The 27,455-nt window shown below is 59.0% G+C and overlaps 4 protein-coding genes and 1 non-coding gene across 9 annotated transcripts in view; 2 read left to right on the top strand and 3 right to left on the bottom strand.

The window, feature by feature from the left end:
• The window catches only part of STX1A (syntaxin 1A), a 68,332-nt gene extending 60,975 nt beyond the window's left edge, over positions 1-7,357 (top strand). Inside the window, exons 7-10 of the mRNA XM_066563741.1 lie at positions 3,379-3,452; positions 3,770-3,907; positions 5,611-5,721; positions 7,167-7,357. Of these exons, the coding sequence (XP_066419838.1) occupies positions 3,379-3,452; positions 3,770-3,907; positions 5,611-5,721; positions 7,167-7,244 (401 nt within the window). The 3' untranslated portion in view covers positions 7,245-7,357. The remainder of the gene's footprint in view (positions 1-3,378; positions 3,453-3,769; positions 3,908-5,610; positions 5,722-7,166) is intronic.
• Positions 5,882-16,674, bottom strand: BUD23 (BUD23 rRNA methyltransferase and ribosome maturation factor). Of its 2 annotated transcripts, XR_010784830.1 has the most exons (13): positions 16,586-16,674; positions 16,312-16,349; positions 15,932-16,027; positions 15,658-15,740; positions 15,481-15,577; positions 14,369-14,465; positions 13,941-13,991; positions 13,002-13,087; positions 12,686-12,731; positions 12,079-12,137; positions 11,043-11,132; positions 10,579-10,910; positions 5,882-6,622 (listed from the first exon to the last, which is right to left on the bottom strand). XR_010784830.1 is itself a non-coding variant. In XM_066563742.1 (12 exons), the coding sequence occupies exons 1-12, from the start codon at positions 16,631-16,633 to the stop codon at positions 10,856-10,858; spliced, it is 846 nt and encodes a 281-aa protein (XP_066419839.1). In that variant the 5' UTR covers positions 16,634-16,674; the 3' UTR covers positions 10,527-10,855. The 2 variants fall into 2 exon arrangements, 1 of the variants encoding a protein (XP_066419839.1); XM_066563742.1 differs by lacking the exon at positions 5,882-6,622 and having other exon boundaries at positions 10,527-10,910.
• LOC136565280 (small Cajal body-specific RNA 20) lies at positions 11,544-11,676 on the bottom strand. Its single transcript, XR_010784840.1, has one exon. It is a non-coding gene; the product is annotated as a small Cajal body-specific RNA 20 (non-coding RNA).
• A 103-nt stretch (positions 16,675-16,777) lies between the features above and the next one.
• Positions 16,778-19,582, top strand: DNAJC30 (DnaJ heat shock protein family (Hsp40) member C30). Its single transcript, XM_066563395.1, has one exon. It carries the CDS (start codon positions 16,778-16,780, stop codon positions 17,402-17,404), a length of 627 nt encoding a protein of 208 aa, XP_066419492.1. The 3' UTR covers positions 17,405-19,582.
• A 5,077-nt stretch (positions 19,583-24,659) lies between these two features.
• VPS37D (VPS37D subunit of ESCRT-I) lies at positions 24,660-27,342 on the bottom strand. 4 transcript variants are annotated; one of them, XM_066563491.1, is made up of 5 exons: positions 27,181-27,342; positions 26,197-26,368; positions 25,614-25,696; positions 25,344-25,478; positions 24,660-25,253 (listed from the first exon to the last, which is right to left on the bottom strand). In XM_066563491.1, the coding sequence occupies exons 1-5, from the start codon at positions 27,301-27,303 to the stop codon at positions 25,008-25,010; spliced, it is 759 nt and encodes a 252-aa protein (XP_066419588.1). In that variant the 5' UTR covers positions 27,304-27,342; the 3' UTR covers positions 24,660-25,007. The 4 variants fall into 4 exon arrangements, with proteins under 4 accessions (XP_066419588.1, XP_066419587.1, XP_066419586.1 ...); XM_066563490.1 differs by having other exon boundaries at positions 25,329-25,478; XM_066563489.1 differs by having other exon boundaries at positions 24,660-25,478; positions 26,197-26,314.
• Positions 27,343-27,455: the final 113 nt, after the last annotated feature.

A 27,455-nucleotide genomic window follows, 5' to 3' on the forward strand; every position in this document is an offset into this window, starting at 1 on the left:
ACAGCAAAGCCAGTGAATCACTTGGGTTTTGAGTGTGAGAGCAGGAATTTCACAGATGCTCTGGGCAGGCTCCCCAGCACCAGCAAGTTTCTCCATCCTCACCACACCTGGCTCTGCGAGTAGCACAGTGGCAGAGTTGGTGATGTGGAGTCAGTGCCCTGGGCTGCAGCCACGCCCTGGGGCTCCCCACAGCCCCCTCAGGATCTGTTCCCTTCTCCTTGTGTGGGCACTGCTGTGTCTGTGTGTGCCAGAGGTTGTGCTGTGTAGCCATCAGCATCACCCTGCTCACCCAGGAGCAGCTCTGAGAGCATGCAGGGTGCAGGGTTCTGTGGATGAATCCTCAACCTGATACCAGCCTGGGCAGGGCCAGAGCTGTGTGAGCTGGGTGACAGCCAGGTGGGCCAGATTGTACCTGTTACCTCACACACAGCTGGACAGGACAGCATTGCCCATCTCTCCATGAATTGTATGGATTTGTGTCTGTAAGTGTTGAAAAGCCAGCTCCAGGCAGAGGATCCCAGCCTTGGGAAGGTGCCTTGTCCTCAGTGTGAGCCCCAGCTGTGGCTCTGCAGGTGCCTGTGCAGGGATGCTGCCAGCCCAGGGTTGCTGCCAGCCTGGAGAGCCCAGCTGAGCCCTCATTTGGCCATGGACCATTGGACTCCTTCAGCCCTGAGCTACCTCCCTATTTATAGACCATCTGCATGCAGGGTTGGCCACACTGCCATCCAGTGCCAGCTGGGCTGTGGGACTGAGCTGTGGCACCAGAGGCTTCCCTGGGAGCTTCCCCCACACCCTGGCAGGGCTGCCCCATGCCCTGGGAGATGCTCACTGGGGTGGTCACTCTGCCCAGCTGGCCATTACAGGGCCATTACTGTGCCTTGAAGTCTCCTCAGTGGTTTCACACTCACCTGTCCCAGAGTTTGGCTCTGCAGTGGCCTGGGCACTGTCTCTCTCTGTTCTCTCCCTGCCACCTTAGGGCAGAGTTTGCTCCTCCGTGCTCTGGGCTTGTCTTGGTGGCAGAGCTGCTTCTCCCCAAGAAACTTTAATTGCTGGAGATGCCAAGTAAGAGGCAGATGTATTCTGGAGCTCTCTGGGGAGGCACAGGTCCAATGCTCAGGATTTTCTGGTGTTTAACCAAATTTTGGGCCAGGAGTGTTCCCCCAGGCTCTTCTCCCTCACAGTGGCTCCATCCTTTCACTGCTCCATCCATTCACTGTGCCATGGCCCTGTGGGAATGTGAGCAGCAGATCAGGCAGGTACCCAGGACACTTTGAGCTGATTTTAGTGCTGTGGAGGAGCTGATGACAGGCCAGGAAGCCCAGTTAAGAGGCAGTGGCTTTCCTGGGAAGTGCTCTGAGGTCCTGCAGGTTGGTTATATTGAACAATTGTTATTGTTTGGCAGGTGGTGTGGGTGAGATGCAGCCTCCATGCCCCAGGCTTGGCTCAGCATTGTAGCAAGTCCTTCCTGAGCAGCTGTGCCAGGCCAGCAGTGCCTGCCCAGCTCTTAGTCCATGGGATGCCTTTGCTCTCATCCTTCACCTCAGTGCAGCTTTTACCAGCCCTGTGCTCTGCATTAGGGCAGTGAGGCAGCAGGAAGGAGAGGATGAGAATGATTCCCACATCCCACCCCACCTCTGCCCATGATGGATGTGGCATCTCCTGGAGCCCTTCAGGGCTGGCATTTGCAGAGCAAGCAGCTCTCCATGGACAGCACCTGGGCCAGTGGCTGCTCAGAGCTGGGCACATCCACAGGAGGCTTTGGAATTTTGTGCTGCTTGATCCCTTGTTCTCCCTTCCTGGGAGCAGGGCAGGGTCAGCCCAGAGCAAGGAGCCAACAGCAAGGAAAGCTGGCAAGGCTTGTGGTGGATCATCCTTGGTGGGAGTGATGCTCTGTCACTCTAAAACATAGAATGGTGTCTGGAAATGGGCTGAGGACCCTTCTCCTCCTGGGGACCATTCTCTGAGGACCCTTCTCAGAGCTGGGCAAGGTGGGAGCCTGACTGATCCTGAAATCTGTGAGTACACAGTGGCAAAGCTCAGCCTCACATGCATCTGTGAACCCCCTCAGGTTGTTTTTGGGATTCAAACCAGCAGCTGCTCAGGGCTTTGGGGTCACAACCAGGTCGTGGTTGTCCAGACCAGCCTCACACAGAGCCCCAGCCTCTGCCCATGTGTCAGAGCTGTGCTGGGCTCTGCCCATTTCCCCACTCTGAGGTGCCCTGGACTCGTCCTGGAGGATGCTGTTGTCCTTTTCAGTGCCACAGGCTGCAGGCAGCGTGTCACAGGGAGCATCTGCAGCCCCCAGCCCTGCTCTGCAGGTTTTGCTTCCATCAGCCTTGGTGGAGTCACTTCAGTAGCTGCTCCTGCCTGACTGCCCTGCTCACACCTGTGAGTGTCACTTGTCCTGTCTCAGGTGACCTGCCCACCCTCCCCATCCCACTGGGCAGCCCCCAGTGTCCTGCCCAGCATCTCCATCTGTCTGGCTGTAATTCCACGTGTCCTACGTGGCTGCTAGCCCAAGAAATTCACTGCACTCAGTGCAGGGATCAGTGCCACCCATGGAGGGGTCAGAATCTCTCTCTGCTGCATGGGGTGGGGAAGGGAAGGAAGCACATTTTTCTCCACGTGTGGGTGAATTGTTTTTAGAGGAGCCATGGGGCTGGAGGGCCCCAGAGACATGGAGGGGGCAGGACAGAGCCTGGCCTCTGGTGGTTGGATGTGGATGCCATGGGACAGAGAGAGAGAAACAGCAAGTGTTCCTCACAGCAGCTTGTTGAGAGATCTTTTAGGGAGTTGTAAGGATGTGATAACTTGTTAAGTATAAACAATTTGCAGGTGATGGTTTTTTACTTCATTTTCTGGCTTTTTTAAGGATGTTATGAGAAAAGCGTTTCTTCTTTTTCTGAGCTTTAGAGAATGTGAGTCCCAGAAATATTCTTGGGAAGTTGTGCCTTGCTTGTTGTGCCATGGTTACAGCAGCAGGGCCAGAACCTGGGCAGTCCAGCTGGGCCCAGTGTCCTGGTGGCATTGGGGACAGGGTTTGTCCAGAGCACCCCTGCCTGTGGCTCCTTCCCCATCCCTCCTCTTTCACAGACACTGGGTGCTGCTGGTCCCTCAGCCCTGCTCCCTGCTCTGCAGGAGTGTGCCCAGGAGGGTGTTCCTGTGTGAGCTCAGCCAAGCTGGCAGCTTGATGCCCTTAACATGAGGTGTGTCAGAGCCAGGCTGTGAGAGGGCAGCCTCCAAACTGCCCTGTGTGCTCCTGGGGCTGCCCTGTGTGCTCTGCTCTGTTCCACTCGTGGGACAATTACCATGGAGGCTGTGGGACTTGTGGTGGGTTCAGGGGGCTCTTGGCTGACCTGTGTTGTTGTGTGGTTGCAGCTGGCAGGACCACCACCAGCGAGGAGCTGGAGGACATGCTGGAGAGCGGCAACCCGGCCATCTTCTCCTCTGGGGTAAGCTCTGCCACAGCTGCAGCTGAGGCAGCCCCCAGCACCAGGGATGGCTGCTGGACGTGCTGCCACAGTGCAGAGAAATGAACACAGCCCATGCAGGAGGGGGCCTGGGGGCTCAGGTCTGGCCTGAGGATCTGCTGGAGCAGCCTGAGTCCCAGCACCCTGCTGCAAACCCTCTGGCTTGGGGTGCTTGGAGGGGCTCTGCAGCTCCTGCTCATCCCTCTCTTGGTGCCCCCAGTCCCAGACTGAGTCTTAGTGCTCAGCCCAACTGGAGCTGGGTGTGAGCATGGTGCTCAGTGGCCTTGTTTTCTCTGCAGATCATCATGGATTCAAACATCACCAAGCAGGCTCTGAACGAGATTGAGACACGGCACAGCGAGATCATCAAGCTGGAGAACAGCATCCGAGAGCTGCACGACATGTTCATGGACATGGCCATGCTGGTGGAGAGCCAGGTGGGGAAAAGCTGCAGCCCAGGGCTCACCTGCAGGGCTTGGAGGGTGATGGGGGCTCCCTGTGGTGGGTGGGGAGGCTGGACAACAGTGCTCCCCTGCCTGGGTGGGTGCTGAGAGGAAAAAACCACATCCAGGAGCAGCATGGCTCCCATGGGGCTGAGCTGGGCTCCCCAGGGCTGGGGTGCTGTGTGTGTGTGTGTGGGGTGGGAGGCTCAGTGTGGGGCTCAGGAGGAGGGCAGTGGGTGGCTGCCATGCAGGGGGAGATCCCTTCACCTTCCCTGGAGCACCAGGCCCAGCTGGGTGAGCTGGGGGTGGCCCCTGGGCTGTGCTGCCAGCCCGTGGCACCAGTCCCTAGAGCCAGGCACGGGCTCCTGTGTCATTGCTCACCCCCCTTCTTGCCTGCCATGCTGCCATGGCCCGAGGAGACGTCGGTGGCAGGTAAAGGCCCCCTGGTGCTGCATGCTCTGCTCTGCATGGCTGCTCCTGCATGGCTGCTGCTTGCATGGCACTGGGATGGCCAGTGGCAGGACACCAAGGGTCACCAGGGCACCGTGGTGTTGGTGGCCTGTCCTGGCTGCAGTGGGGGACATATGTGGGGAATTCATGATTCCATGCCCTGCTCTGAGGGTTGGACAGTGCCAGCACCCTTGTCCTGTGGGTGAGAGGGTGCCAGCACCCTTGTCCTGTGGGTGAGAGGGTGCCAGCACCCTTGTCCTGTGGGTGAGAAGCTCAGAGCTGCTGGCACTGGGAATAGAGGGGCACCAGGCAGGCAGCAGGGCTGGCAGCTCTGCTCTGCCCTGGCATGGCACAGCTAGGAATAAGCAGCAGCAGTTTTACACAAGACAGGGAGCAGTTGGTGGGGCTCAGTGCTCAGCACCCCAAGGTTTGTCCTCCCTGTGCTCTCCAGCATTAGGGTGAGAAATGGGCATTGCAGAGTTGCTGGCTATGAGCCCATGGCTCTGTGGCCTCAATTCCCTCCATGCCATGCAGGAGGACACAGGGCTTCAAACCTCCCACTCCTGCCAGCCCTGTCCAGCTGCTGCAGACCTGGCTGTTTGCCTGCCCAGTCAGGATGGGGCCAAAGGAGGTGAACAAGGCTGGAGGAACTCACTCCAACCTGTGTCCCCACACCCAGAGGAGCCCCCAGTCCCAGCCTACCCCTGCAGCAGGGGCAGAGGTCCCTGGAGGGCTCTTCAGTCCTGGCTGGCCTTGCTGCAGACCCCTTCAGTCCTGGCTGGCCTTGCTGCAGACCCTCCTGCCCTCGGTGCGGTGCATGTGTGGATGGGAGCGGTGGTCCCTGGTCCCTGCTCGTGTGTGGTTTCCTGGGCATCCCTCATGGTGCTGCTGGCACTGTCCTTGCTCCCTGCCATGCCTCCTGTTCCAGCAGCATGTGGTGTGGTGCTGGTGTAGATCCCACTGGGGCTTTGATGTCACCTGAGATATTGGGCAGGTCAGCACCAGGACTGGGCTGGGAGCTCCCTTGTCCCTCACCCTTGCTCGTCTCCCTGCTGGGATGTGCACAGAGATGCTCTGGCATGGAACCTGCAGTCCAGGGCAGGAGACACACAGTAGCTGCAGGCAGCTGATGGTTCTTGTCTCTGTGCAGGGCTGCTGGGCAGGGCAGCGTCCCCCCGGAGGCAGGGAGCGGCAGAGCAGGAGGGAGCTCAGCTCTGCGCGGCCGGGCGGGCTGTGTCCCCCTGCAGGGAGAGATGATTGACCGCATCGAGTACAACGTGGAGCACTCGGTGGACTACGTGGAGAGAGCTGTGTCCGACACCAAAAAGGCCGTGAAGTACCAGAGCAAAGCCAGACGGGTGAGTCACTAAAAATGTGGTGTTACAGTCACTAAAAATGCTGCTGCCTGTCCCTTGTCCCCAGCAAGCCCCTCCTGTCCAAAGGCAGGGCTGAGTTAACATTCAGGTAATGCAGTCAAACCTCCACTCAACACTCACTGGCTCAGCAATAGAGGCAGGAAAGGCTCTTTTGCAAGGTTTTATTCCCACAGAGTAACACAGTCACCAAAGGACAAACCCGGGGAAAGAGAAAAAACATGTGGAGCAGGCAGCTTATAAAGGGGAAGGGATGGGGGGCAGAGAGGCCTGGTCTCCAGGAGTAGAGACCTGGCCACCAGGGGTACCAAGGAAGAAGGTTCCCACAGGGGAAACCAGAGGAAGTTGTGACACCAAGTCCATGGGGAGACTGTTTTTCCCTTTGGGAGGGATGACTCTGTGGTAAGTAATGTTTCCAGGCTGAGGGCTTGGGGATTGACCAAGGGAGGAGAGTTCATGGGATGCTACAAGTCACAGCTCTGGCTGGGGCCCATCTGCCCCTGCCTGCACTGCTGACACCTCCATCCCAGCCACAGGGCCTGGCTGGCTCTGTGCCTGCCCCAGGCAGCCTGGCACAGCTTTGCAGGTGCCCAAGGACCTCATTGCCCCACACCACTGGGAGCAGCCCAGATCCTGAGGGTTGCAGAGCTCCCAGCACAGACTGTGTGAAAGCTGACAATGAGCCATAGGGCAGGGGTGTGGCTTGGGGGGGAGGAAAAGGGACAAGGTAGACCCCTAGACCAGGCAGGCTGTTGTGGGAAGATAGAATGTAAGAAAATAGTTCAGAAAGTAATCTCACCTCTGAGGAGTTGCAGCTGTACTAATTACCAATTAGGAGCAAGCCTGCCCTTAAACAGGCCACAGCTGTGTCCAATGAAGATGAGTGCTGAAAAAGAGTGAGTTGTGCTGTGAAGAGAGTTAGGGTTTGTTGGCTGTGCTGTGAAAAGCTGCCCATGAGAAATCACCAAGAAAATATGGAGCTTTTGCAATAAGATAGCAACATGCTGTGAGAGCCACAGCCTGTGTAAAAGAAAAACAGGGAAAGGTCATGGTTCAGCTCAGAGTCTGAGCACAGTGCCAGCTGTCTGTCCTGCTCCTGTATCAGCTTGGGGACCTGAAGGCCAGCTCAGGGCAGAAGCAGGAGTGTCACTCCCTGCCCAGGACTGCCAGGGCCCTTCTGTCTCCCAAGATGCTGCTCAGAGCCCACCACGGGCAAAGGGGAGCAGGACAGGCTGCCGTTCTGAACTCCTGGGTCCACCATGGGCAAAGGGGAGCAGGACAGACTGCCATTCTGAACTCCTGGGTCCACCATGGGCAAAGGGGAGCAGGACAGACTGCCGTTCTGAACTCCTGGGTCCACCCTGCCTCAACACTCACCATCCCCTCTCCCCTCTCTCCCTGCTGCTGCTCCTGCTGGGACACGTGAGCAGAAGAAGATCATGATCATAATCTGCTGTGTGATCCTGGGCATCGTCATCGCCTCCACCTTCGGCGGCATTTTCGGCTAGGCTGCCCCCAGGACTGTCAGTGTGCGATGGATGGAGCCGCGCGTGCCGTGGGGCTGCAGCCGCCCGGAGCCCCCCGCGCAGCCCCGGAGCCTCCCAGCAGCATTTCAGTTTCATGCATGGTTGTTTGTGACGCTGTGTGTGCGGTGCGGTGCGTCTGTGTGGAGGGAGCTCCGGCCCCGGGGCGGGCGGGGGCCGGCCCTGGTGATGGCTGCGAGGGGGACCCTGGTGGGGGGAAACCCGAGCTCTCATCACTGCTGCAGGCTGGGGGGAGGCTGGGACCGGCTGGGTGGGCGGGGGGGCTGCTGCTGCTCATCCTGTGCTGGGCAGTGTTAGTGACAGGAGGAGGGAGGGAGGGAGGGATGATGGGGTCAGGGGTCCTCGGGAGTGTGGTGCCCAGTCAGCCTCCCCAGCTTGCCCATCACCTCCAGCTCTCATGTCTGTCGGCCGCATCTGTGCTTGCAAACACCTTCCCTCGGGCTGCTTCTCTCCGGGGCCCTTCCCCAGGGGTGTGCTCTGCCCAGCCCTGCCTGGCCAGTGACTGTGTCTGGCTCTGGGGCTCCAACCCTGCCACTCCTCCCCTCCCTACATGAGCCCTCGCCCCAGTAGGGTGCCAAAGGCTGGAGGCGCCTGATGGAGCAGTGTGGAATAAGGAGCTGCTGCCTGGGGCCATCACAGCTGCCTGGGGACAGGAATAGGGCACGTGGGGGCCAGTGCTGCTCCTGGATGCTGGCTTGACAGGGCAGGGTGGCACAGAGAGTCCAAGGCCAGTGAATTTCCCTGGCTGCTCATCCTGCAGCACAGCCTCATGGCAGTGCTCTCAGCCCTGGCACACGGTGCCCTGGCTGCTCTTGCCCACAGGCTGGACTCTGCCTGCCAGGGTTTGGGGCTGTTGCTGATGTCCACAGCCCCTGGCAGCACTCAGCTGCGAGCAGGGCTGCTCCAGCTTTGCTTTTCCATACCTATGGCTGGGGGTTAGAGGCGGTTGGGCTCTCTCCTGTTGTGGTGCCAGGAGCAGCCCTTGCTGCATCCAGCCCCCTGCCAGCCAGGAGCAGCAGCCTCCCTCCTGTCTCCAGTCTGGCTCTGAACAGGCCAGTGCCCCACTGCCTGTTTGCCACCTCCTGGCACCGTGCCCTCCTGCCCAGCCATCCAGTGAGGCACCTGCTCAGCGGGGAGCTGTGGGACAGCCTGGGTGCCCTGTGCCCTCTGCCATGCCCATGGCACAGCTGCTGTGGGGGTCTCACTGGCAACTGCCAATGCCCGTTTGCCTCAGGCTAGGGACAGGGCTCTGCCCTCACCTTCCTCTGCAGACCCCAGGGCTCTGGCTGGCCTCTGCACATGCCAAAGCACCACAGGCGTCCCCAGGTAGGACTCACTGCCACTCTGGGACAGGGGCTGGCTGTCAGGTGCTGGTAGCAGAAAAGGGACACTTGATGGCAGCCAATATTCCAGCCTTGGGCAGTGTCACCTCCTAGCTCCCACCAGCACCAGGGCAAGGCTGCTCCACAAGCTGGCAGGGTGCTGTGGCTCAGGCACTGGCTGTGTGTGGTGCCCCTGGGTGCAGGGGAGAGGCAGAGGCTGCAGCCACAGAGTGCTGCCTGCCCCAGGGCCAGCCCTGACACGGCTTCTCTGCCACTGTCACCTTGGTCCCCCCACACAGAGCCCCCTGCTGCTTGCAGCTCCCTTGGGCAAGGGGGTCCAGCCTGGTTCCCCACACTGCCCAGTCCCTCGGGGTGCAGCCATGGGCACAGCCCAGCCCAGAGCCCCCTTCTTTCACAGTCCCACAGCACTGATGTGAGCTCCAGCACTGCAGCCTGCAGGCACTGAAGGGCTTGGGGCACCAGGACCGTGCAGGCAGGGCTAGGAGGCAGGCAAGGGCAGGGGCTCTGCTCCAGGGGGACACGTCTGGCTGCAGGAAAAGGGAGTGGCCATGCTTCTCTCCCTCAGCAGCTCCCTGCCACTGCCCTCCATGCTTGCTCTGCCAGGCCAGCAAGAGCCCCAGGGCCCCTCCAGGAAGCAATAACACTGGGCAGGCAGGAGAGCCCTCCTCCCAGGCTCCTGCCCTGCAGCCATGCCAACTGCTAGCACAAGGTGACTTTTTTCTCTTCCAGGCAGCGGCTTTAGTGGCACAAGCTCACCTGACATCAGGGCTGTGGCACCCCTGTCAAGGCACAAGGCCAGGCACTGCCTCAAGGGGGGTTCTTGGCCCTTGCTCCTTGTTGGCACCACCCCTGCCAGCAGCCCCCACAGCAGCAGGACTCAGATGGGGCCAGTCAGGGCCGCTGGCACTTTGCTGGGATCCTGTGGGCAGCAGCAGTGCTGGGCTCCAAAGGCAGGGAGAAGAGGAGCCACTGCTGCCCCACAGGCAGGCTCACACTGTCCTCGCTGTGAGGGGAGGGTGTTTTGGTGCAATAATTACCCCTGCACTACGGGAAGCCCCATTGAGTTCCTTTTCACCTACCTGTCGTTGCATGTACAGACCAAATCACCAAAAGCGTGGTTGTGCTTTGGGAAGACGTTTCACCTTTTCTTTCCAGCCCCCAACCTGCACCCGCTTGTCCTTTGGGTTCCACCACCTCTGTTCCAGGTGCCACCTGCCCTCCCCACGCCGGGAGCGTGTTGATGCAGTATTCCATGAGCAGTGTGGGGCACGCACAGCTTGCACTCGAACTGGGGATTGGTTTTTTCTTTTGGGTTTTGGTTTGGTTTTTTTTTTTTTTGTAATTAATGTACTTGAAGGCTTTCCGAGCCCCCCGTGGAGTTCTACTGTTGCTGTACTGTGAGCTAAGTGTCCTTGTTTTCTATGTGGATCTTGACCCTGGCTTGCTCTGTCTCACTGGGCTGGATGACACTGTATGTTGCCTCTCTTCTCCTTCCCTCTTTCCCTTTCTGCTAGCATTCCTTTCTTCTCCTGAGGCTTTGGGTGCAAAACAGCTTCCCATTTTGTGGAATTTTTATGTAGAATAAACATTTGTAACTGTAAAGCTCTGGTTGAAACCTCTCCTTGTTTCAGGGGAAGGGAAGAGGTGATGGGGGGGTTCAGTCAGTCCCAGCACCTTGGAAGCATTAAAGCAAACAGGGTGGGCTTGATGCCAAGCACCAACAAGAGTAAATGGCTACTGGAATAACATTTGAGGAGTCAGGAGCAACTTTGTCCTCATGGAACTACACCCTGACAGTGTGGACCCTCTGCAGGCAGAGGCGAACCTGGCAGGGAATGAGGTACCCCATTCCCACCTCAATATTCCCAGCACCAAGGGCAGGACGCAGGACACCAGCAAACACTTGCAACTCTTTGACTCTTTAGTGAGGAACTGGGTATCACATCCTGGCTTACCTGGAGCTCAGCTGGCTCACTGCACTCAGGAAGGGAAGTGATGGCACTGTAGAGCACTGCCCAGCAGCAGTGCCAGAGCGCTGTCTGCACCTTCACCAGCAAAACAGGGCTGGAAGCTTTGCTGTTCGGCAGCACCTGAGCCAGTTTGCACCTTTAAGAGCCACAATGACCAGTCCCATCAAGTCCCCAGGTGTGGGGTGCCATCTGTGCCATCCACAGGAGGCTCTCTGGAGGCACCCAATGTGCCACCTTCCATGGCAGCAGTGTCCAGAGCAGTTCAGAAGCGAGGACGGCGTTTCCGCCCCGTGTATTTCGTGTCTGCCCGCACCTCCCTGCGGGAAGAGTAGGGAACAGCTCAGCACCACCTGCAGGGCACTCGGGAGGGGAAGGGAGCAGGTTTGTGGCAGGAGGCTGGGCAGTGACAGCAGGTGACAGCCTCTGAGGCAGGACTCAGCTGGACTCACTTGCCCTGGCGCCGTCTGCGCTCCTTCTTCTCCAGGATCCAGTCCCGGCTTTTCTTCACAGACTTGCCCTTGACATTCCTGAACCGTGTCCTGGGGGAGAGGGGGCAGCAGCTGGAGAGGAACTGAGGTGTGGGGGCACATTTCTCTGCCCCAGAGGATTGTCACCCAGAACTGGGTCACAGAAGTAGTGAGTTTCCCTCCCACCACCCCTGAGCCAGCACTGGGGCAGGTGGCCAAACTCCAGACACACTGGAGGAGGCTGATTCCAGCCCTGGCTCAGGGATCCTGACCCATGAATTCCCCCAGGCCATACCCTGTGTCACACCAGCACCATGCTGCTCTCTGGGGTCTCAGGGCATTACAGGCTCGTGCACAACCACCTTCCCCTTGTCTGCTCTACTCCAAGCAAGGCAGACAAATTCAGGGTTCCTACAACGTTCCCAGCTCTGCTACTGCTCTCCAAGACCAGACAGCCCTTACACTGAAGTGAGCAGAGAACAGCAATGTAAGAGGCAGGAAAACATGGCAGCCACAAGCTCCTGGCAGCCATGACAACTTTCCTCTGGTTTTTGTTCTGTCTCTCCCAATGGCTGCAAGAGGGGCTCCTCCCTGCACCACTGCTGTGGGAAGAGACAGGGCCAGCAGCAGAAACCCCCCAGGCCACTGCTAGGACCTGGACAGGAGAAAAAAGGGAATGCCAGGACTCAGCAACTGCAGCCTGCCTCCATGGCCATCATGAGCCCTGTAAACATTCCCTCTGCCAGACCCTGGCACCAGCTGAAGAGCCCAGTGCAGGACAGAAAGCACACCTGACTGACTGCTCACCTACAGCTCTAGGTAATCACCTACAGCCCCTGGGAAATAACGAGTTTTGTTCCCCATGGCCCTTGGGAAGATAAAGCAGTTGTCTCCTGGGCTGCTGTGAGTCCTCCCTGTCCTTCCCCTCCCATTGTGGGAGTGTGGTCCCCAGTAAAGCTCAGCCCTCCAGGGCCCCCACTGTGCAGGGAGACCCTGCAGCCTCACCCCCCCACGATACCTCTCATTGGTGAACTTTGCCTGGTGTGGCTCCTCACTGGCACACTCGGTACCAAGGCCCTGGAAAGCAAATTGGGAACTTGTGTTCTCCTCTGGAGCAGGCACAGCTCATCAAAACTAAGGGGAATGCAGGGATCTGCAAGGGGAAGGACCAGAGCAGGGACAAACTGGTCTTTCAGAAATCATGGCAAAAAAGGCAGAACAGCTTTAAAGAGGGCAGGGTTAGATTGGATATGGGAAGAAATTCTCCCCTCCGAGAGTGGCAAGCCCCTGGCACAGGGTGCCCAGAGCAGCTGTGGCTGCCCCATCCCTGCAAGTGCCCAAGGCCAGCTTGGACAGGGCTTGGAGCAGCCTGGGACAGTGGAAGGTGTCCCTGCCCATGGCAGGGGTTTGGAACAAGAGGAGCTGTAAGGTCCCTTCCAACCCAAACCAGTCTGTGGTTATATGAGAGCAGGGCTTGGTGACTGGCAGAAAATGTATCAATGAAGTCACATCTGCACTCACAGAGCTCCTCCACATCACCCAGGACAGCAGCTCTGCTCCCACACTGCCCACAGCTCCTTCACATCACCCAGGACAGCAGCTCTGCTGCCTCATGGAGGCCTCACCTTTGGTAATGTGCCAGATGTCCCAACAAAGAGACAGAGGAAGAACCTGGAAGAACAAGAATAAGGAGCATGAATGTGGGATTCAGCATGTGAGTCTCAGTCCCCAGGCAAGACTGAGATGGTTTATAACAGAGTCAGATCTAAGCTTTAACCTCTGTCCAGAACTGCATAATGGGAGAGAGAACAGCTCAGGGGAAGGGAAAAACAAACAAACAAACAAACAAACAAACAAACAAAAAAACCAAAAAAAAACAAACAAAAAAACACTGCTAAACCCAGGCTTCACCCCAAACACAGACAGAGATGCAGGACTCACTTCTTGGCTTTGGCACTGTTGGGGTAATCCACCACCATTCCCCCTGTGAATCCAGCTCTCATGGCCTGGGCAGTGATGAGCTCCAGCTGGGAAAAGCAGCAGGTGCAAAGTTAATGAGCAGCCATCCCCCAGGAAAGCCCAAGAGACCTCTGGGAGCACCACACCAGGCTGGGCATTCCCAAGAGGGACTGCTCCTCCTCCTGCTATGCTCTGCACCCATCTCCTGGTTCTGCACTCCCATCCACACACCAATTCCTTGCCATTTTAATTTTAAGACTCAGCCCAAGACAATCTATGAAATATGTATTTCCTCGAGCCAGGTCTCATAAGCTTTTGGAGATCTATTGCACACCTAAGATAGCTCAGCTATCTTAGAAGGCATAAAATCAGCAGGATGGCTTCTGTGGTCGTGTTGGAAACAAAAAGGTTTTAATAAAAGGCAAAATAACAAAACTTTTTACAGAGAAAAACCGAGCCAGGTGCAAGAGGCCCTCCTGCCCCCGGTAAAACACCTCACAAAAGCAATTCGTTTCTTTCTTCTCTTCTTTTTCTAGTAAATTGCTTCGGCAGGACTTTTTGGCTTTTGTCTAATTATCTATTTTTAAGTTTGAGGTGAAGTCTTTTAAGTCTTATGAAATTTTTTTTTCACTTAATTAAGAAGAAAAACTTCTGAACTTATTTCTTTTTTAAAGGGACAAAAAATAGTTTTGTCACTCCTTCAACAAAGAGCACATAAATCTACAAATCCTATAAATTCCTGTAAATCTATGAAACAAAAGAACCTGCACAAGGTATCCTCCTTACAGGTTATTTTTATGGGCTCCTGAAGAGCTCTAGAAGTGGCAGGGGGGACAGAGACACTGCCTTGATGTGGAAGAACAGGATGCAAACAGTAAATGATTTATTTCTGTGCCAGTACCCCTCCCAGCTGACTGATACCTGCTCTGAGTTCTCGGGGTACAGCTGCAGCACAGCTCGGGATCCTCGGGCCTGCAGGAGACAGAGCTGATCACTCCCCTGACCCCTCTGGGTCACCATCCCAGCCCCAAACATGAGCTCCCTCCCCCTCAAAACCTCCAGGACAAAGCTCCCAGGAGAGCTGCTCAGCCCACAGAGCCAGTGAGGCACAGGGGAACAGCAGCTATCCCGGAATCATGAACTGCTAGGTTTGGGAAAGATCACCAAGACCATCAAGTCCAACCTTGATGAGCAGCAGCACCAGGCAGGAAGGCAGGCAGTGACTGCTCCTGCCAGTCCTGCTCTGAAGTCCTGACTTAATTTACTTAAAACAACCTGACTTGAAGTATCTTCTAGAAATAAAAGCCATAAGAGCAGCAGAGATGTGGCTGGTGGAGGGTGGCACTTACCAGGGCAGTGTAGAGAGTGGAGAAGAATCTGTAGAGGCGTTTGGGGGGGCTGTGTGACTTCTTGTCAGCATTACAGAGCCACTGCACTGCAGAAATACTGAGAGGGAAAATGAGACCCTCAGGACAGAGTTATTGTTTCCTTCACAGAGCTTGTCACCTCCCTTGAGCTGAATTCCTGCACCAGGCATGTGCTGGGCCTCAGGGAAATCATTTCATTTCCTCTGTGTTGCTCTGCCTTCTGTTTCACAGCTACACAAACCCCTCTGGAGACTCACAAAACTTAACAAGGTGCATAAGTTAAAGGACAAAAGCATCATCAAGCATCCCCTTTAGTCCAAGTGCTCAAATCATAGAATGACAGAATGGTTTGGGTTGGAAGGGACCCTAAAGGTCAGCTTGTTCCAGCTCTTGCCATGGGCAGGAACACCTCCCACTATCCCAGGTTGCTCCAAGCTCTGTCCAACCTGGCCTTGGACACATCCAGGGATGGAGCAGCCACAGTTGCCCTGGGCAACCTGGAGGCCTCCCCACCCTCACAGGGAAGAATTTCCTCTCTGTATCTCACCTAAATGTTCCCCCCATTACTCCTACTCCAAGCATTATAGCTCCTGAGCAGCACTGGAGAGCTCAGCTGTGTCCCTTGCCTGGCCAAGCAGGTTTTCCCAAAGAACAATTTACACCAGAGCTTTTGGCTCAGCAAAGGACAGCCCTTGCTTCCTCCCAGCTGTTCTCTGAGCAGGTAAGTCCCTCTGTCCCCCTGATCCCAAAGCCAAGCACCAAACCTTGATCCAGGGACTGACTTCTCTAAGCTCTGCCACTTTATACTTTGTTCTCCTCCTTGGAGTAGGTCTCAGCCATCCTGATAATATCCCCAGCTTTACTTTCTTCCCTTCAACAAAATTCCTAGCTCAGCAGCACAAAGGACAAGCATCACCTGGGAAGCAGCTGTCACAAGGTGTTTCTACCATCCAGAGTTCTGGAGGTTTGTCCTGGAGTGATGAGCCAAGGCTGACAAGGCCAGTCCCTCTCAGCTGTGATCTACCAGGTGTGCACCACGGGGACTGTGCAGTTCTGGGGGTGTCAGGAGAGCTCAGCTACAGGCACAGACTCACCTGATACAGCCATCAAACATGCCAGGCCTGAAGGGAATGCCATGGCCCACATCTGCAAGGAGAAGGTCTCCTTCCACCTCCCTCTCCACGGCCACATCTGCACAGAACACAGCACAGCTCAGGCACTCAGCTCCCAGCCCTGGGGCCTCTGAGGGTCTCAGGGGAGGTTGTGCTCACCCAGCATGGCAGGGCTGATGTCCATGCCAATCCAGTAGTGACCCTCCTCAGAGATGTAATCCCCACTCAGCCCAGAGCCACAGCTAGAGGGAGGAAAGGGGAAAGAGCTGAGCTCATGGGGCTGCTCTGAGGCTCTGCTGGCCACACACACCAACGTTACAGCAGCCTGTCCCTCCTCCCCAGCCCACAAAAGGCAATGGGACATGGCCACCCCCATGCCCGTGCACCCCTGCAGCCCCAGATATGCCATGGAATTGGGCAGAGCCCCGCTCACCCCACATCCAGCAGGAGGCAGGCACGGTCCTCGGGCAGCCCCAGCAGCTCCACAGCCCGCTCCGACATCTGCGACTGGATCTCCACCACGCGGGAGCTGCGGCACAGCACAGCGTGAGGGACGGGCGGCATCCCGAGCGCTGCGAGAGCGGACCCGCACCGCCCGCGGCAGGGCCCGCACGGCAGGGCCCGAGCACCCCTCGCCTCCCTCAGGACCCGCCCCTGCCCCTCACTCCCGGACCCCAGGGCTCCCGGCAGGGCCCCTAGGGCTCCCGGCAGGGCCCAGGACCGACCCCTACCCCCGGTGGGTGCCCCCGGTGTCCGCCCCACGGCGAGCCCCCTCCCCGCCCCACGACACCCGCAGCGCCGGTCCCGCCGTACTTCTGGGTGTATTTCCGCGCCTCGGCCTCATCGTAGAACTGCAACGAGAGAGCGGCGGGCGCGGTGAGGGCCGGACCCCCCAACGGAGCCCGGTTCCCCCCAGACGTGCCCGGTTCCCTGTTCTCCCCCAGACGTGCCCTGTGCCCAGTTCACCCCAAGACGTAGCCCGTCCCCGCCCCGTGCCCGATTCCCGTTCTCCCCCCAGACGTGCCCGATTCCCCCCTCAGGCATGCCCAGTTCCCCCAGACGGTCCCGGTCCCCCACCGCCACTCACCAGCTCGGGCGGCCCGCGGTGCTCGGGCCGGCGGCCGCTGCCCGCCATGCTGCGATTGCGTGACGTCACTGCCCAGCGACAGCGTCGTGCCCGCCCGGTGGGCGCTGTCTGTACACGTCACTCCTCCGCCGATGACGCCACAGTTCTGCGCCGCGGCGCTGGTGATGGCGGCGGGCGGGCGCTGAGGCCGCCATGGGCCCGGCGGTGCTCGGGCGGCTGCGGCTGCTCCTCCCCGCGGCCCCGCGGCCCGGCCTCGCCCCGCCGCCCTCCCGGCCCGCGCAGACGGGCGGTGCCGGAGCCCCGCGGCCGCGCCGCGATCTCTACGAGGTGCTGGGAGTGCCGTCCACGGCCACGGCGGCGCAGATCAAGACGGCGTACTACGAGCAGTCCTTCCGCTACCACCCCGACCGCAACGCGGGCAGCGCGGCCGCGGCCGCTCGCTTCGCCGCCGTCAGCGAGGCCTACCGGGTGCTGGGCAGCGCCGCGCTCCGCAGCAAGTACGACCGCGGGCTGCTGAGCGCCGCCGAGCTGCGCGACGCGCCCCGGCCCTCGGGCCGCGCTCCCGCCGCTGCCCCGTCGCCGCCCCGCGCCCCCGCCGCCCGCCCGGGGCCCGGCCCGACCCCCTTCGACTTCGACGCCTTCTACCGTGCGCACTACGGGGAGCAGCTGCAGCGGGAGCAGATGCTGCGGGCGCGGAGGGAGCAGCTGAGGCTCCAGCGGGAGGAGTACGCGGCACAGGGACGCCTCCGGGCCCTCTCGGATCTCTCCATCGGGCTTCTCTTCTTCCTGGGGGTGGCTCTCATCTACGGCCTCAAGTGACGGCGGGGCGGCCCCCGGGGTGTCCCCCCAGCTGCGCGGTGTCCCCAGGGGCTGGCAGCGGGCTGGGGGTGGGCCCTGCCCCGCCCCGCCCCGCCCCGCATCTGCTGTTCGGGCTGTGACATTGCACCCTGCCAGTGACCTTCAGGCACGGGGAATGGCCGGCAGCGTCACAGGCTGCGAGCTGGCCCCGTGCCAGCGTGACCTTCAGACACACAGTGCCCTGGCTGGCACAGTCTGTGCCCTCTGGATGCCCTCTGGGGACACAGCCTGGGCCAGGCCACTCAGGGTGACCTTGCAGGAGCTCTTGATGTGCCCCCTCAGCCAACACCTCCTGCACAGTGCCTGGCAAGTGAGCACAGTCCTGGACTCTGGACTGGGATGTGTCCCCTCCTTGGTACAGCTGTGTGACCCTGGGTGCCTGCAGAGATTAAAGGCTGTCAGAGGTGCTGTGTGTGTTCAGCTGTGCCTCTGGTTCCTGCTGCTGCCAGGCCTGTGCTGTCACACCTGCTGGTGCCACATCTGTGGAGCTCCTGATGGCCCAGCTGCACCACCCTGTGAGAATGGCAGGTACAGGAGGCTGAGATCAGACCTGAAAAATGAAACCTGAGCCCATGCCCTGTTCAGTGTGTGACACTGTCTCGAGCTGTGTGACAGCACTTTGGTGTCTGCAGTCCTCTGTCCTGTCTGGGGCCTGCCAGGAGCTTCACACCACCCCTCCCTGTGAGGATTTTGGCTGTGGTGCACCTGTGAGCACCCAGTGCTGTTCTCTGTGTCTTACACATGTCTGAGCATCATTTGCACAAGAGTATTTGCCTATTTAAATACTGAAGTGTTTTAAGAACTGAAGATTGTATTTCTCAGAACCTTTTCTTTCTCCTTGGGTGAAGGTTCACCTGTGCTATGCTGCTGCTGCCTGGAGGGAGAGAAGCTTCCTGGCTTGAGTGTGCCAAGGACTGTGTGGGACACTGGGTTTGCTGTCAGTGGGGTGAGCAGGAGCCCAAGCCTTGTCCAGAGCCTGGGTTGTGTTTTGTCCCAGCACAAGAATGTCACAAGTGAATGAATGCCCTGTGTCTGCAGTGTGCATTTTTGTGATCCTGCTCAGAGCCTGGGGCCCTGGCACAGCAGGGACACCCAGGGGCAAGATGCAGGTTGGGCAGGCAGTGGGGAAGGAGGAAAAGAATCCTACAGAGCCAGACAAGAAGAGTCTGAAACCAACCCAAAAGCTAAATCCAGCACAATGGACATGCCACAGCAGGAAACAAACACCAGGAGGCTGCAGCTGGAGGAACCAGGGGATGGGGATCACCCTGGGGGATGGGGAACAGCAGCGCTGCGCTCACCATCCACTGTGTGATCCCAAGGAAAGGAACAGAAGGGCCTGGGGTGGAGCAGGCTGAGAGCTCAGGCCTCCTGCCACTCTTTGTAGTGAGGGCTGCTGGGATGGGGGAGGTGGGTGAGGAATGACAAAGGGCACAGTGGCCCCTGAGGGGATGGGAAAGGCACATCTCAGCCCTTGAGCTGGGATGGGAAAGGGATGAGATCCCACACAAGTTCAGGCTGATGTGAGCAGTGGCTGCCAAGCTGTGAGCAAGCCCAGCTGGCCACAGGGTGTAACCCTCCATGGGGTGAGGGCTTTGCTGCTGGCACGAGGCACCAGAAGCTTCCCCATGTGCAGGGCCAAACTGGCCCTTGGCCCCTTTCCAGCCTGTGCAGGATTGCTCAGCATTGCTCCCTGCCTGCTCTCAGCAGCTTGTGCCCCCTCCAGCTGCTCACTAGAGGCTGCTGCATGCTGGGACTAAGCTCAGCCCAGGGGCAGAGTGAAGCTTTCCAGGGTCCTCCCTGGTGTCAGTCTGTCCCTTCACTGGGATGTCACAGTGGGACACAGGAGCCTGGTGTGCCCTGCTAAAGGGAACTCTCTGGAGTTGGGCTCTGGCACCTGCTGATGCATTTTCATGCTCATCTTCATTCTGTAAACAAATCACTCAAAAGATCAGAGGCAGCTTTTTGGGCAGCACTTGGCAGGAAGCATTACTCTGCAGGCTGGAAAAGCCAGCAGTGTCCATGGCACTCCTCTGGCTCCCTCCCAAACAGGGGGTTTGGAGTTCCTGCTGCTGGCTCTTCTCTTCCTCCTCAGGTCTCTGTGATGTATCTTGAAGATTAAAGATATCCAGCCACAAATTGGTGACAAAATGACACATCTTTCTTGTGGTGGGCCTGGGTGGTAAATACTCCTTGCACTTGCTGGAAAGCAGGGGTGAAGGGCTGTGACCGTGTTCACAGGGGTCTTATGTTGAGGGAGGAGATGAGGATCTGACTCCATGTTTCAGAAGGCTGATTTATTATTTTATGATATATATTACATTAAAACTAGACTAAAAAAATAGAAGAAAGGATTTCATCAGAAGGCTGGCTAAGAATAGAAAAAGAAGGAATGATAACAAAGGTTTGTGTCTCAGACTGAGCCAGCTGACTGTGATTGGTCATTAATTAGAAACAACCACACGAGACCAATCCCAGATGCACCTGTTACATTCCACAGCAGCAGATAACCATTGGTTACATTTTGTTCCTGAGGCCTCTCAGCTTCTCAGGAGAAAAAAAATCCTAAGGAAAGGATTTTTAATGAAAAGATGTCTGTGACAAGGGGCAGGCAGGAATTTCACATCCTGACTTCAGCCAGTGAAGAAGAGGCCAGGGAGGGGAGGGGAGCTCTGTCTGCCTTGCTGGGAAGGGTGGGCATGCAGCCTGCAGTCAGCAGGGCAGGGTGGCCCCTCTGGAGGTGCTGTTCTGTGCTGCCTGGGTGACACCCAGGGGTGGCTGTGCCCTGGTGACATCCCCTGAGCTCTGCTGCCTGGACAGAGGACGGTGCCCTGAACTTGCAGTGTCACCTTTGCCCTGTCAGGCCTGACTGCTCCTCTGCTCTGGGAAGGATTTCAGCAGCTTGGGCACCAAGTGGCTGGAGCTGGTCCAAATGCCCAGCCTTGCCTCCCAGCTCCCAGCATGCCACTGTTCTGCCTCTTTTTCTCCTTGTGTCAACAATGTCATGGCATTCTTGCTGTTCTCCAGTTGTTTCCTTGATGGAGAGCTGCCAGGAGAGCTGAGCACAGCCTGTGAGGGTGCCAGGGGTGGATGGTGCCAGGGCTGTGAGCTGTAATGGGCTGGAAGATAAAGGATAGGATAAAGATGGAAGGAAGGATAAAGGAAGATAAAACAGGATAAAGCTCAGTAATTCCCTGTGGCCTTTACATCTCAGGAGCCAGGATGCATCCCTGGGGACATTGACACACACAGGGTTGTTCCTGTGAGAACAGGAGCCCCCTTCCTGCAGCTGGGGCAAGGCAGCCATCAGCAGGGGCATGGCAGGGAGCAGCTGTGAACTCCCCCAGGTCCTTTTCCTGCCTTGGGGATGTGTCCAGTCCCTGGAGCACAGCTCAGGAGCAGGCTGCAGCAGCAGCTGAGCTCTCCACAGCCCCTCCTGGCCCGTGTGAGGTGGCAGTTTCAGCTGGGGACTTCACCACGAGCATCCCGAGGCTTTTGCTGGGAGGAGTGTGATGTTCACAGCAGGGATTTCTTCCTCCTCAGTCTCCAGCTCACTGAGACCATTTTTACAGATATTCTAGCACATCCTACCCCTCACTTCCTCTCGCTGTGGCTCCCCATTTCACTTGCTGCAAGTGATGTATGTGTCCATGTTGGATGCTTGTCCTTTGCACCAGGTTTTGCCAGCTGTGTGTCACCAAAAGGGTGACATTTGTCCCAGGGTGAGTTGCTGGTGGGGCCTCAGCCATCATCCCATGCCCACCCACCCAGGCCTGGACTGCTCTGCCCTGCACCTTCACCCCAGGGCTTGTTTTGCTGTTGCTCATTCCCACCCTTAAATCACTGACAGCAGACAAAGGGAAGCACCAAAATCTGAGTAGTTAACAGATGGGGATTGGATGCTGTGGCAAGCTAAGGAAATCAGAGGCTCCAGGGAAATCTAAACAAGCTGGATGGAGCCTGATGGTCCCAGTGCTGAGGCTCTCCAAGCTCAGTGCAGACCCCACTCCCCACCCCTGCCCCAGCCCCTTTTCATGGGCTGACATCCCCATAACTGCAGGTTTGGGGTGCTGGGCTGCCCCCCATAGCTGCTGGGTGCTTGGGAGTGTGGGGTCTCAGGGCCTCCTCCTGGAGCTGGGCTGCTCTTTGGGAAGGAAGGGGTCAAAGCTGGCTGCTGGCAGATCTTTGATGGTGAGGGGCAGGAGTAGGGAGCTGCAGGCTGGGGAGCAGAGCCCTGAGCAGCAATGAGGGGAGGCCATCAGCCTCCTCCCACCCCCTGGCAGGGCTGAGGGTGAGGGGACAGCCCCTGGGACGGCCCCAGCCCTCTGTGTGGGCAGAGCTCTGCAGCCCAGGGCTGCTGCTGGTGGCTCCAGGGAAGGGCTGCCATGGTTGGCAGCACCCGAGGATGGGGGCAGCTCCCCCTCCCTTCAGCAGCATCCCCTGAGGCCATTCCTCGGTTAATAGAGTTAATTGTTAATAGACAATTAACAGCCCCGTGCCTGCTCCAGGGGCCCCAGCTGGGGCACCCTGCCACCCCCTTCCTGGCTGGTCCTAGCCCAGGTTTGTACCCCTTTGGCACCCCTCAGTCTGGGGCTGTGGCTCAGGGGGCACTGGGGGGCACCCCTCTTCTCCCAGCTGTTCTGGCTCTCCTGGGCTGGGGCTGCTCCTTATCCAGCCTGGAGCCAGGGGTGGGGGGCACCCCTAGCTCCCTGCCCAGCTCTGGCTGCACCCCAGCTGGCAGGGGGGCTGGGCTGGGCTGGCCCAGCAGCAATGAATGCAGGAGCACACCCAGGGGCAACTCCTCCTCCTCCTCCTCCTCCCCCCCCCCAGGGTGAGCAGCAGCACCTTTACCCTCCTTGACTCCATCCTGCAGGGCAGGGAGAGGCACAGGGCAGGCAGGAGGGGCAGAGGGGTCACCCTGTCCAGTGCCAGCCCCTGCCTGTGAGCCAGTGTCCCTGTCTGCCCCGTGTCCCCAGTCCCTGCTGGCTGTGCAGGCCTGGAGCTGTTGGTGGCAGTGGGCAGAAACCCCTTAATCCCCAGGAGTATAGGGTGCACCCCCTGCCAGGATCACCACAGCTGGGGTGGCCAGCCCCAGACTGGACAGTTCCAGCTGCAGGGTGGCAGGAACCTCCCCAGGGCAGGGGCTCACCTGGCTTGGCCCCTTCCCAAAGCTTCCCAAGGTTCTCCACCCTCCAGTGGGGTGGTGGCCAGCCCAGCAGGACCATGGGGTAGTGAGGGCCTGCCCAGTGCTTCCTGAACTTGCCTGAGGTGCTGCAGGGCTCCTGTGGACTGACAGACAGACAGACCATGACAGCACAGCTTTCCTTGGGGCTCAGGTTGTCACTTCTTGTGCTGCAGCTCTCATGGACGCACTCACCTTGCCCAGGCTGCAGGGGCAGCTCCTCACCCTGAGAGTCCCCACTCATGGGGCCACTGGGGTGACTCAGGAGCTGCAAGGGACCAGGGATGTTTGTCCTGGAGCTGGTGGCAGAGCCACCCTGGCAGCCTGGGGCTTCCCAGCCCTGGGGAGATGCACTGGAGGGCCTGGATAGTTTTTGGGTGGTTTTGCTGCTCGTGCACCATCTCCTGCCTCAGTGCTGTGCCTGGTCCCCTGTGGCAGGGCAGTGGCAGCCCACCAGCACTGCCTGGTGAGCACAGAGCCTGGCTGGCAAACAGGCCTTTCACTGCCAGGCTGAGCCCAAAGTGGGACTCAGGAAAGCAGCAGGTGCTTTGTGAAACTCCAAATATTGCAGTGACTACCACCTCCTCACATGGCAATAAAGGCACAGTGGCTGGTCCCCTATTTATCCCAGTTTTAAAGCTGCTTTAACTGGTAATAATGAAATATTAGCCATAAATGAGGGCTGATGTTTGGCATAAGGCCAGGTAGCCTCAGTAGGGGAGGGTGATCAGACACCGCAAGATAATGACCTGTATTTTGGGGTGGCTTGTGGCCTGAGCCAGGGCCTTCTGCTGCTTGGGATGATTTCCAAGCAGTCTGCATAGCAGGGACAAGATGCAGGTTGGGCAGGCAGCTGGGAAAGAGGAAAAGAATTCTACAGAGCCAGACAGGCTCTGAGAGCACAAGAAGAGTCTGAAACCAACCCAAAAGCTAAATCCAGCACAATGGACATGCCACAGCAGGAAACAAACACCAGGAGGCTGCAGCTGGAGGAACCAGGGGATGGGGAACAGCAGCCCTGCACTCACCATCCACTGTGTGATCCCAAGGAAAGGAACAGAGGGGCCTGGGGTGGAGCAGGCTGAGAGCTCAGGCCTCCTGCCACTCTTTGTAGTGAGGGCTGCTGGGATGGGGGAGGTGGGTGAGGAATGACAAAGGGCACAGTGGCCCCTGAGGGGATGGGAAAGGCAAATCTCATCCTTTGAGCTGGCATGGGAAAGGGATGAGATCCCACACAAGTTCAGGCCGATGTGAGCAGTGGCTGCCAAGCTGTGAGCAAGTGTCACGGACATATTTTATGAAAAATCCTTTTGACAAGATTTTTCTCCTGAGAAGCTGAGAGGCCTCAGAAATGAAATGTAAACAATAATTATTTGTTGCTGTGGAATGCAATAGGTGCATCTGTGATTGATCTCATGTGGTTGTTTGTAATTAATGGCCAATCACAGTCCAGCTGTCTCAGACTCTCTGGTCAGCCACAAGATTCCATTCCTTTCCTTCCTTTGCTAGCCTTCTGATGAAATCCTTTCTTCTATTCTTTTAGTATAGTTTTAATATATAATTTTATTTTAATATAATATATATAATAAAATAATAAATCAGCCTTCTGAAACATGGAGTCAAGATTCTCATCTCTTCCCTTGTCCTGGGACCCCTGCAAACATCACCACAAGCAAGCCCAAGCTGGCCACGGGGTATAACCCTCCATGGGGTGAGGGCTTTGCTGCTGGCACGAGGCATCTCTGGGTACCTTCCCCATGTGCAGGGCCAAACTGGTCCTTGGCACCTCTCCTGAGGGAAGCACACACTCATGGCAGGCTCTGCACCCCTTGCAGGAGCTCTCAACTGCCCCAGGGCAGTGATGTCCTGAGCCAAGTGCCAAGGAAAGCTCTGGGGGCTCCTCAGGCTGGAGGGCTCTCCTTGGCTGCCAGTCACCTCCAAGCCTGGCAAGTGCCCCCTGGAAACCCTTTCCTGTCTCATCCTGCTGTTCATAGCCAGAGCAAGGGGCAGAGCACAGAAAGAGCACACACAGAGCATGGAAAGAGGCTTTATTTAGGAAGCATGTGGCACACCCAGTGCTCCTGTGCCTTTTCCCGGCTATCCCTCCCAGCTAAGCCCACTGACACCCCTACAAGCCACCCACCCCCAGTTCCTGTCCCATTCCTCCTGCTGTGGATGCAGAGCCCTCCCCCCGGCACCTCCCCAATGCAGGACCCTCTGCTCCAACCCCGCTCCTCCATCCCTGTGTGAGCTCCCCCATGTGCCACCCCACAGCCCCTTCGGAGCTGTGCCCACAGCACCCCCAGCCCTCCTGTTCCTGCCCTCGGTGCTGCTGCCCGGCCCCGGGAGGGGCAGGAGCGGGGCCATCCCCACCGTGCCCCGCTACCGGTGCGGCGGCTCCTGCTCCCGGGGCTGGGCGCTGAGCACGGGCACGGGTCCGACGGGGCGCAGGGGAGAGCCCAGGCCGGGCACCTCGGAGCAGGGAGATGCTGGCTGCTGTGCCAGGGCTGGGAGATGGTGCTTGGGAGGTGCAGCCGGCACGGGAAAGGGCGCGGCGGCCTCCGAGGGGATGAGGACGGCAGGCACAAAGCCGTAGGACAGATCAAAGGCTTTGGGGGCTGCTCCGCTCTGCAAGGGGGCAAGGCGGGCTGGTGCCATGCTAGCTGGGGCACCTGGGCACCCCGCAGGGTCCTTCCTGCCCACCTGGTCCTTCTGCACCTGCTCCTTCTGCAGCAGCTCCTGCAGCTTCTCCAGCTGGGTCCGGCAGACGTGGGAGCGTGTGCGGCTCTGGCAGAAGGACTCCAGGAAGGACTCGAGGGGCAGCTCCTGGGCCAGGAACTGCTTTATCTGGGCCTGTGGGATGGGCAGTGGGACAGCACCCCTTGGAGCCTGGGCTCTTCTGCAGGCCCTGGCACATGGGAGGGCATGGAGAGGACCCCGTGGCCCTGGTAAGGAAGGGATGACAGCACAGGGGTCTCAATAACTCACCTCTGACTCTGCTTCTGAGGCATCAAGCCTGGCTTGGAGATGGCCCAGGGCGCTCTGTGGGCTCCACTTCTCCAGGTAAACCTCTGTGTGTCACAAGGGGATGGGGCTGCCAACCTTCCCTTTGATACCCCCTCTGCTGGGGGTGCTGAATTTCCCATCCTCAAGCATCCACTGCCCCCCCCCTTGCACTGAAACCCCCCCAAACACACCCCTGGAGCCACCTGCACACCAAAGCTTCCATCCTACAGGTTGCCCAGAGAATCTGTGGATGCCTCATCCTTGTAATTGTTCAGGGCCAGGTTGGACTTGGAGCAACCTGCTCTAGGGAAGGTGTCCCTGCCCACAGCAGAGGATGGAATGAGATGATCTTTAAGGTGCCTTCCAACCCAAATGATTCTGTGATTCCATGGCTGGTCCCAGCTAAGGATGTGCTGTTTCACAGGGAGCATCATCCCCCACCACTCCTGATCACGGCTGAACCATCTCCCTGGGGTAGGGTCAAGAATGCTGAGCCCACCTGGAGCCTCATAGTAACAGGGGTTGCTGTGGATGTGCCTCAGCCCATGGGCTGCTCCCCACTCACCCAGGCGCTGCTGCTTGTCCCAGCAGGCCTCTCGGATCTCCTGCAGCTCCTGGTACTTGATGGCCAGGGAAGCCTTCCCATCCTCCAGCCGCGGGCGCAGGGACAGATTCACCTTGGCCTGGGTGCAATTTGAAGCCAAACACATTTCCCGCTCCAGCTGGAGACTCTGGAACTGTGGGAATGGGATTGGGGCCGTGTGTGTGTCAGCAATGAGAGACATGGGCAGAACCAGTCAGATCCAGCACCTTGCTGGGCGGGGGGCAGTGCCCGTCCGGGGCTGAACCCCCTTTTTCTGCAGTGTCTCCATCCTCTGCTTTGCCTGGGAAGGGGGCACATCCCGGGGGAATGCAGCGGCTGCAGCCGGGCTACGCAGCCTCCAGGCTAAACCCGACCGCAGCAATCTCCGCAGGGAAAGCGCTCGGCAGAGGACAAGGATGTCACGGAAGGGACACGCACCCTCCCCTGGCTGCGCACACCCCGCCCGCACTCGGGGCCACCCAGGGAATGGGGCCGAGGGCGATTCCACAATAACCCGCGCCCGATTCCGCAGCGCAGCCGGGAGGGCGCGGGGCTCATCCCGGCTGCGGAAAACGAGACCGGGCTGGAGGGCGGGCGAAGGGCCGGGGCCTCGGCACATCTCGGGATGCGGGGGACAGCGGACGGGCCTTGGTGGCCCTGGCTTTGGTGGCCCGAGGTTTCGCACCGGGAGCCCCGCGCAGCCGCGGTCGGGACGCCCGGGCGGAGGCTCCCCCGCCCCGCCGGTGGCTCTGCGGCTCCTCCGGAGCCCCGGGATTATGACGGGTGTCAGGATGAGGGCAGCGGGCGATGGGGCCGGCGGGAGGTCCCCGGCCCCGCAGTGCCAGCTCCGGGCCGCGGGCAGCTCCGCCCTGCGCACCGGGACAGCCCCGGAGGAGCGAGTGGCGCACGGCTGGACCCCGCCGGCGGCGGGACAGCGGCCCCCCGGCCCCCCGGCCCCGGCCGTACCTTCCTGCAGAGGCGGGCGGCGCGCTGCAGCCGCGGCTCGTCCTGCAGCAGCGCCCGGAGCTGCGCCGTGCTCAGCGCCCCGAGGCGGCGCGGGGAGCCGGGCGGCGCCGCGGGCCGGGACATGGGCCGGGATCGGCACCGGCACCGGCACCGGCACCGGGACCCCCGCCCCCGCCGCCGGGAGCCGCGCGCGCCGCCCCGCGCCCGCCGCCCCCGCCGGTCTTAAAGGAGCCGCAGCGGAGCGCGGAGCGATCCCGCAGCGCTCCCGCACCGCA

The sequence above is a fragment of the Molothrus aeneus genome, chromosome 20 (assembly GCF_037042795.1).
Source record: "Molothrus aeneus isolate 106 chromosome 20, BPBGC_Maene_1.0, whole genome shotgun sequence".
Classification (NCBI taxonomy): Eukaryota; Metazoa; Chordata; class Aves; order Passeriformes; family Icteridae; genus Molothrus; species Molothrus aeneus.

Coding starts and splice junctions, on each gene's coding strand:
- BUD23 (XM_066563742.1), bottom strand. CDS start 16,633: ATGGCGGGCAGCGGCCGCCGGCCCGAGCACCGCGGGCCGCCCGAGCTG. Junction 16,350..16,585: donor ACCGCGGGCCGCCCGAGCTG/GTGAGTGGCGGT, acceptor CTCTCGTTGCAG/TTCTACGATGAGGCCGAGGC. Junction 15,741..15,931: donor TGCCTCCTGCTGGATGTGGG/GTGAGCGGGGCT, acceptor TCCTCCCTCTAG/CTGTGGCTCTGGGCTGAGTG.
- DNAJC30 (XM_066563395.1), top strand. CDS start 16,778: ATGGGCCCGGCGGTGCTCGGGCGGCTGCGGCTGCTCCTCCCCGCGGCC.
- VPS37D (XM_066563488.1), bottom strand. CDS start 27,303: ATGTCCCGGCCCGCGGCGCCGCCCGGCTCCCCGCGCCGCCTCGGGGCG. Junction 26,369..27,180: donor CCGCCCGCCTCTGCAGGAAG/GTACGGCCGGGG, acceptor CCATTCCCACAG/TTCCAGAGTCTCCAGCTGGA. Junction 25,479..25,613: donor CCTCAGAAGCAGAGTCAGAG/GTGAGTTATTGA, acceptor CCCATCCCACAG/GCCCAGATAAAGCAGTTCCT.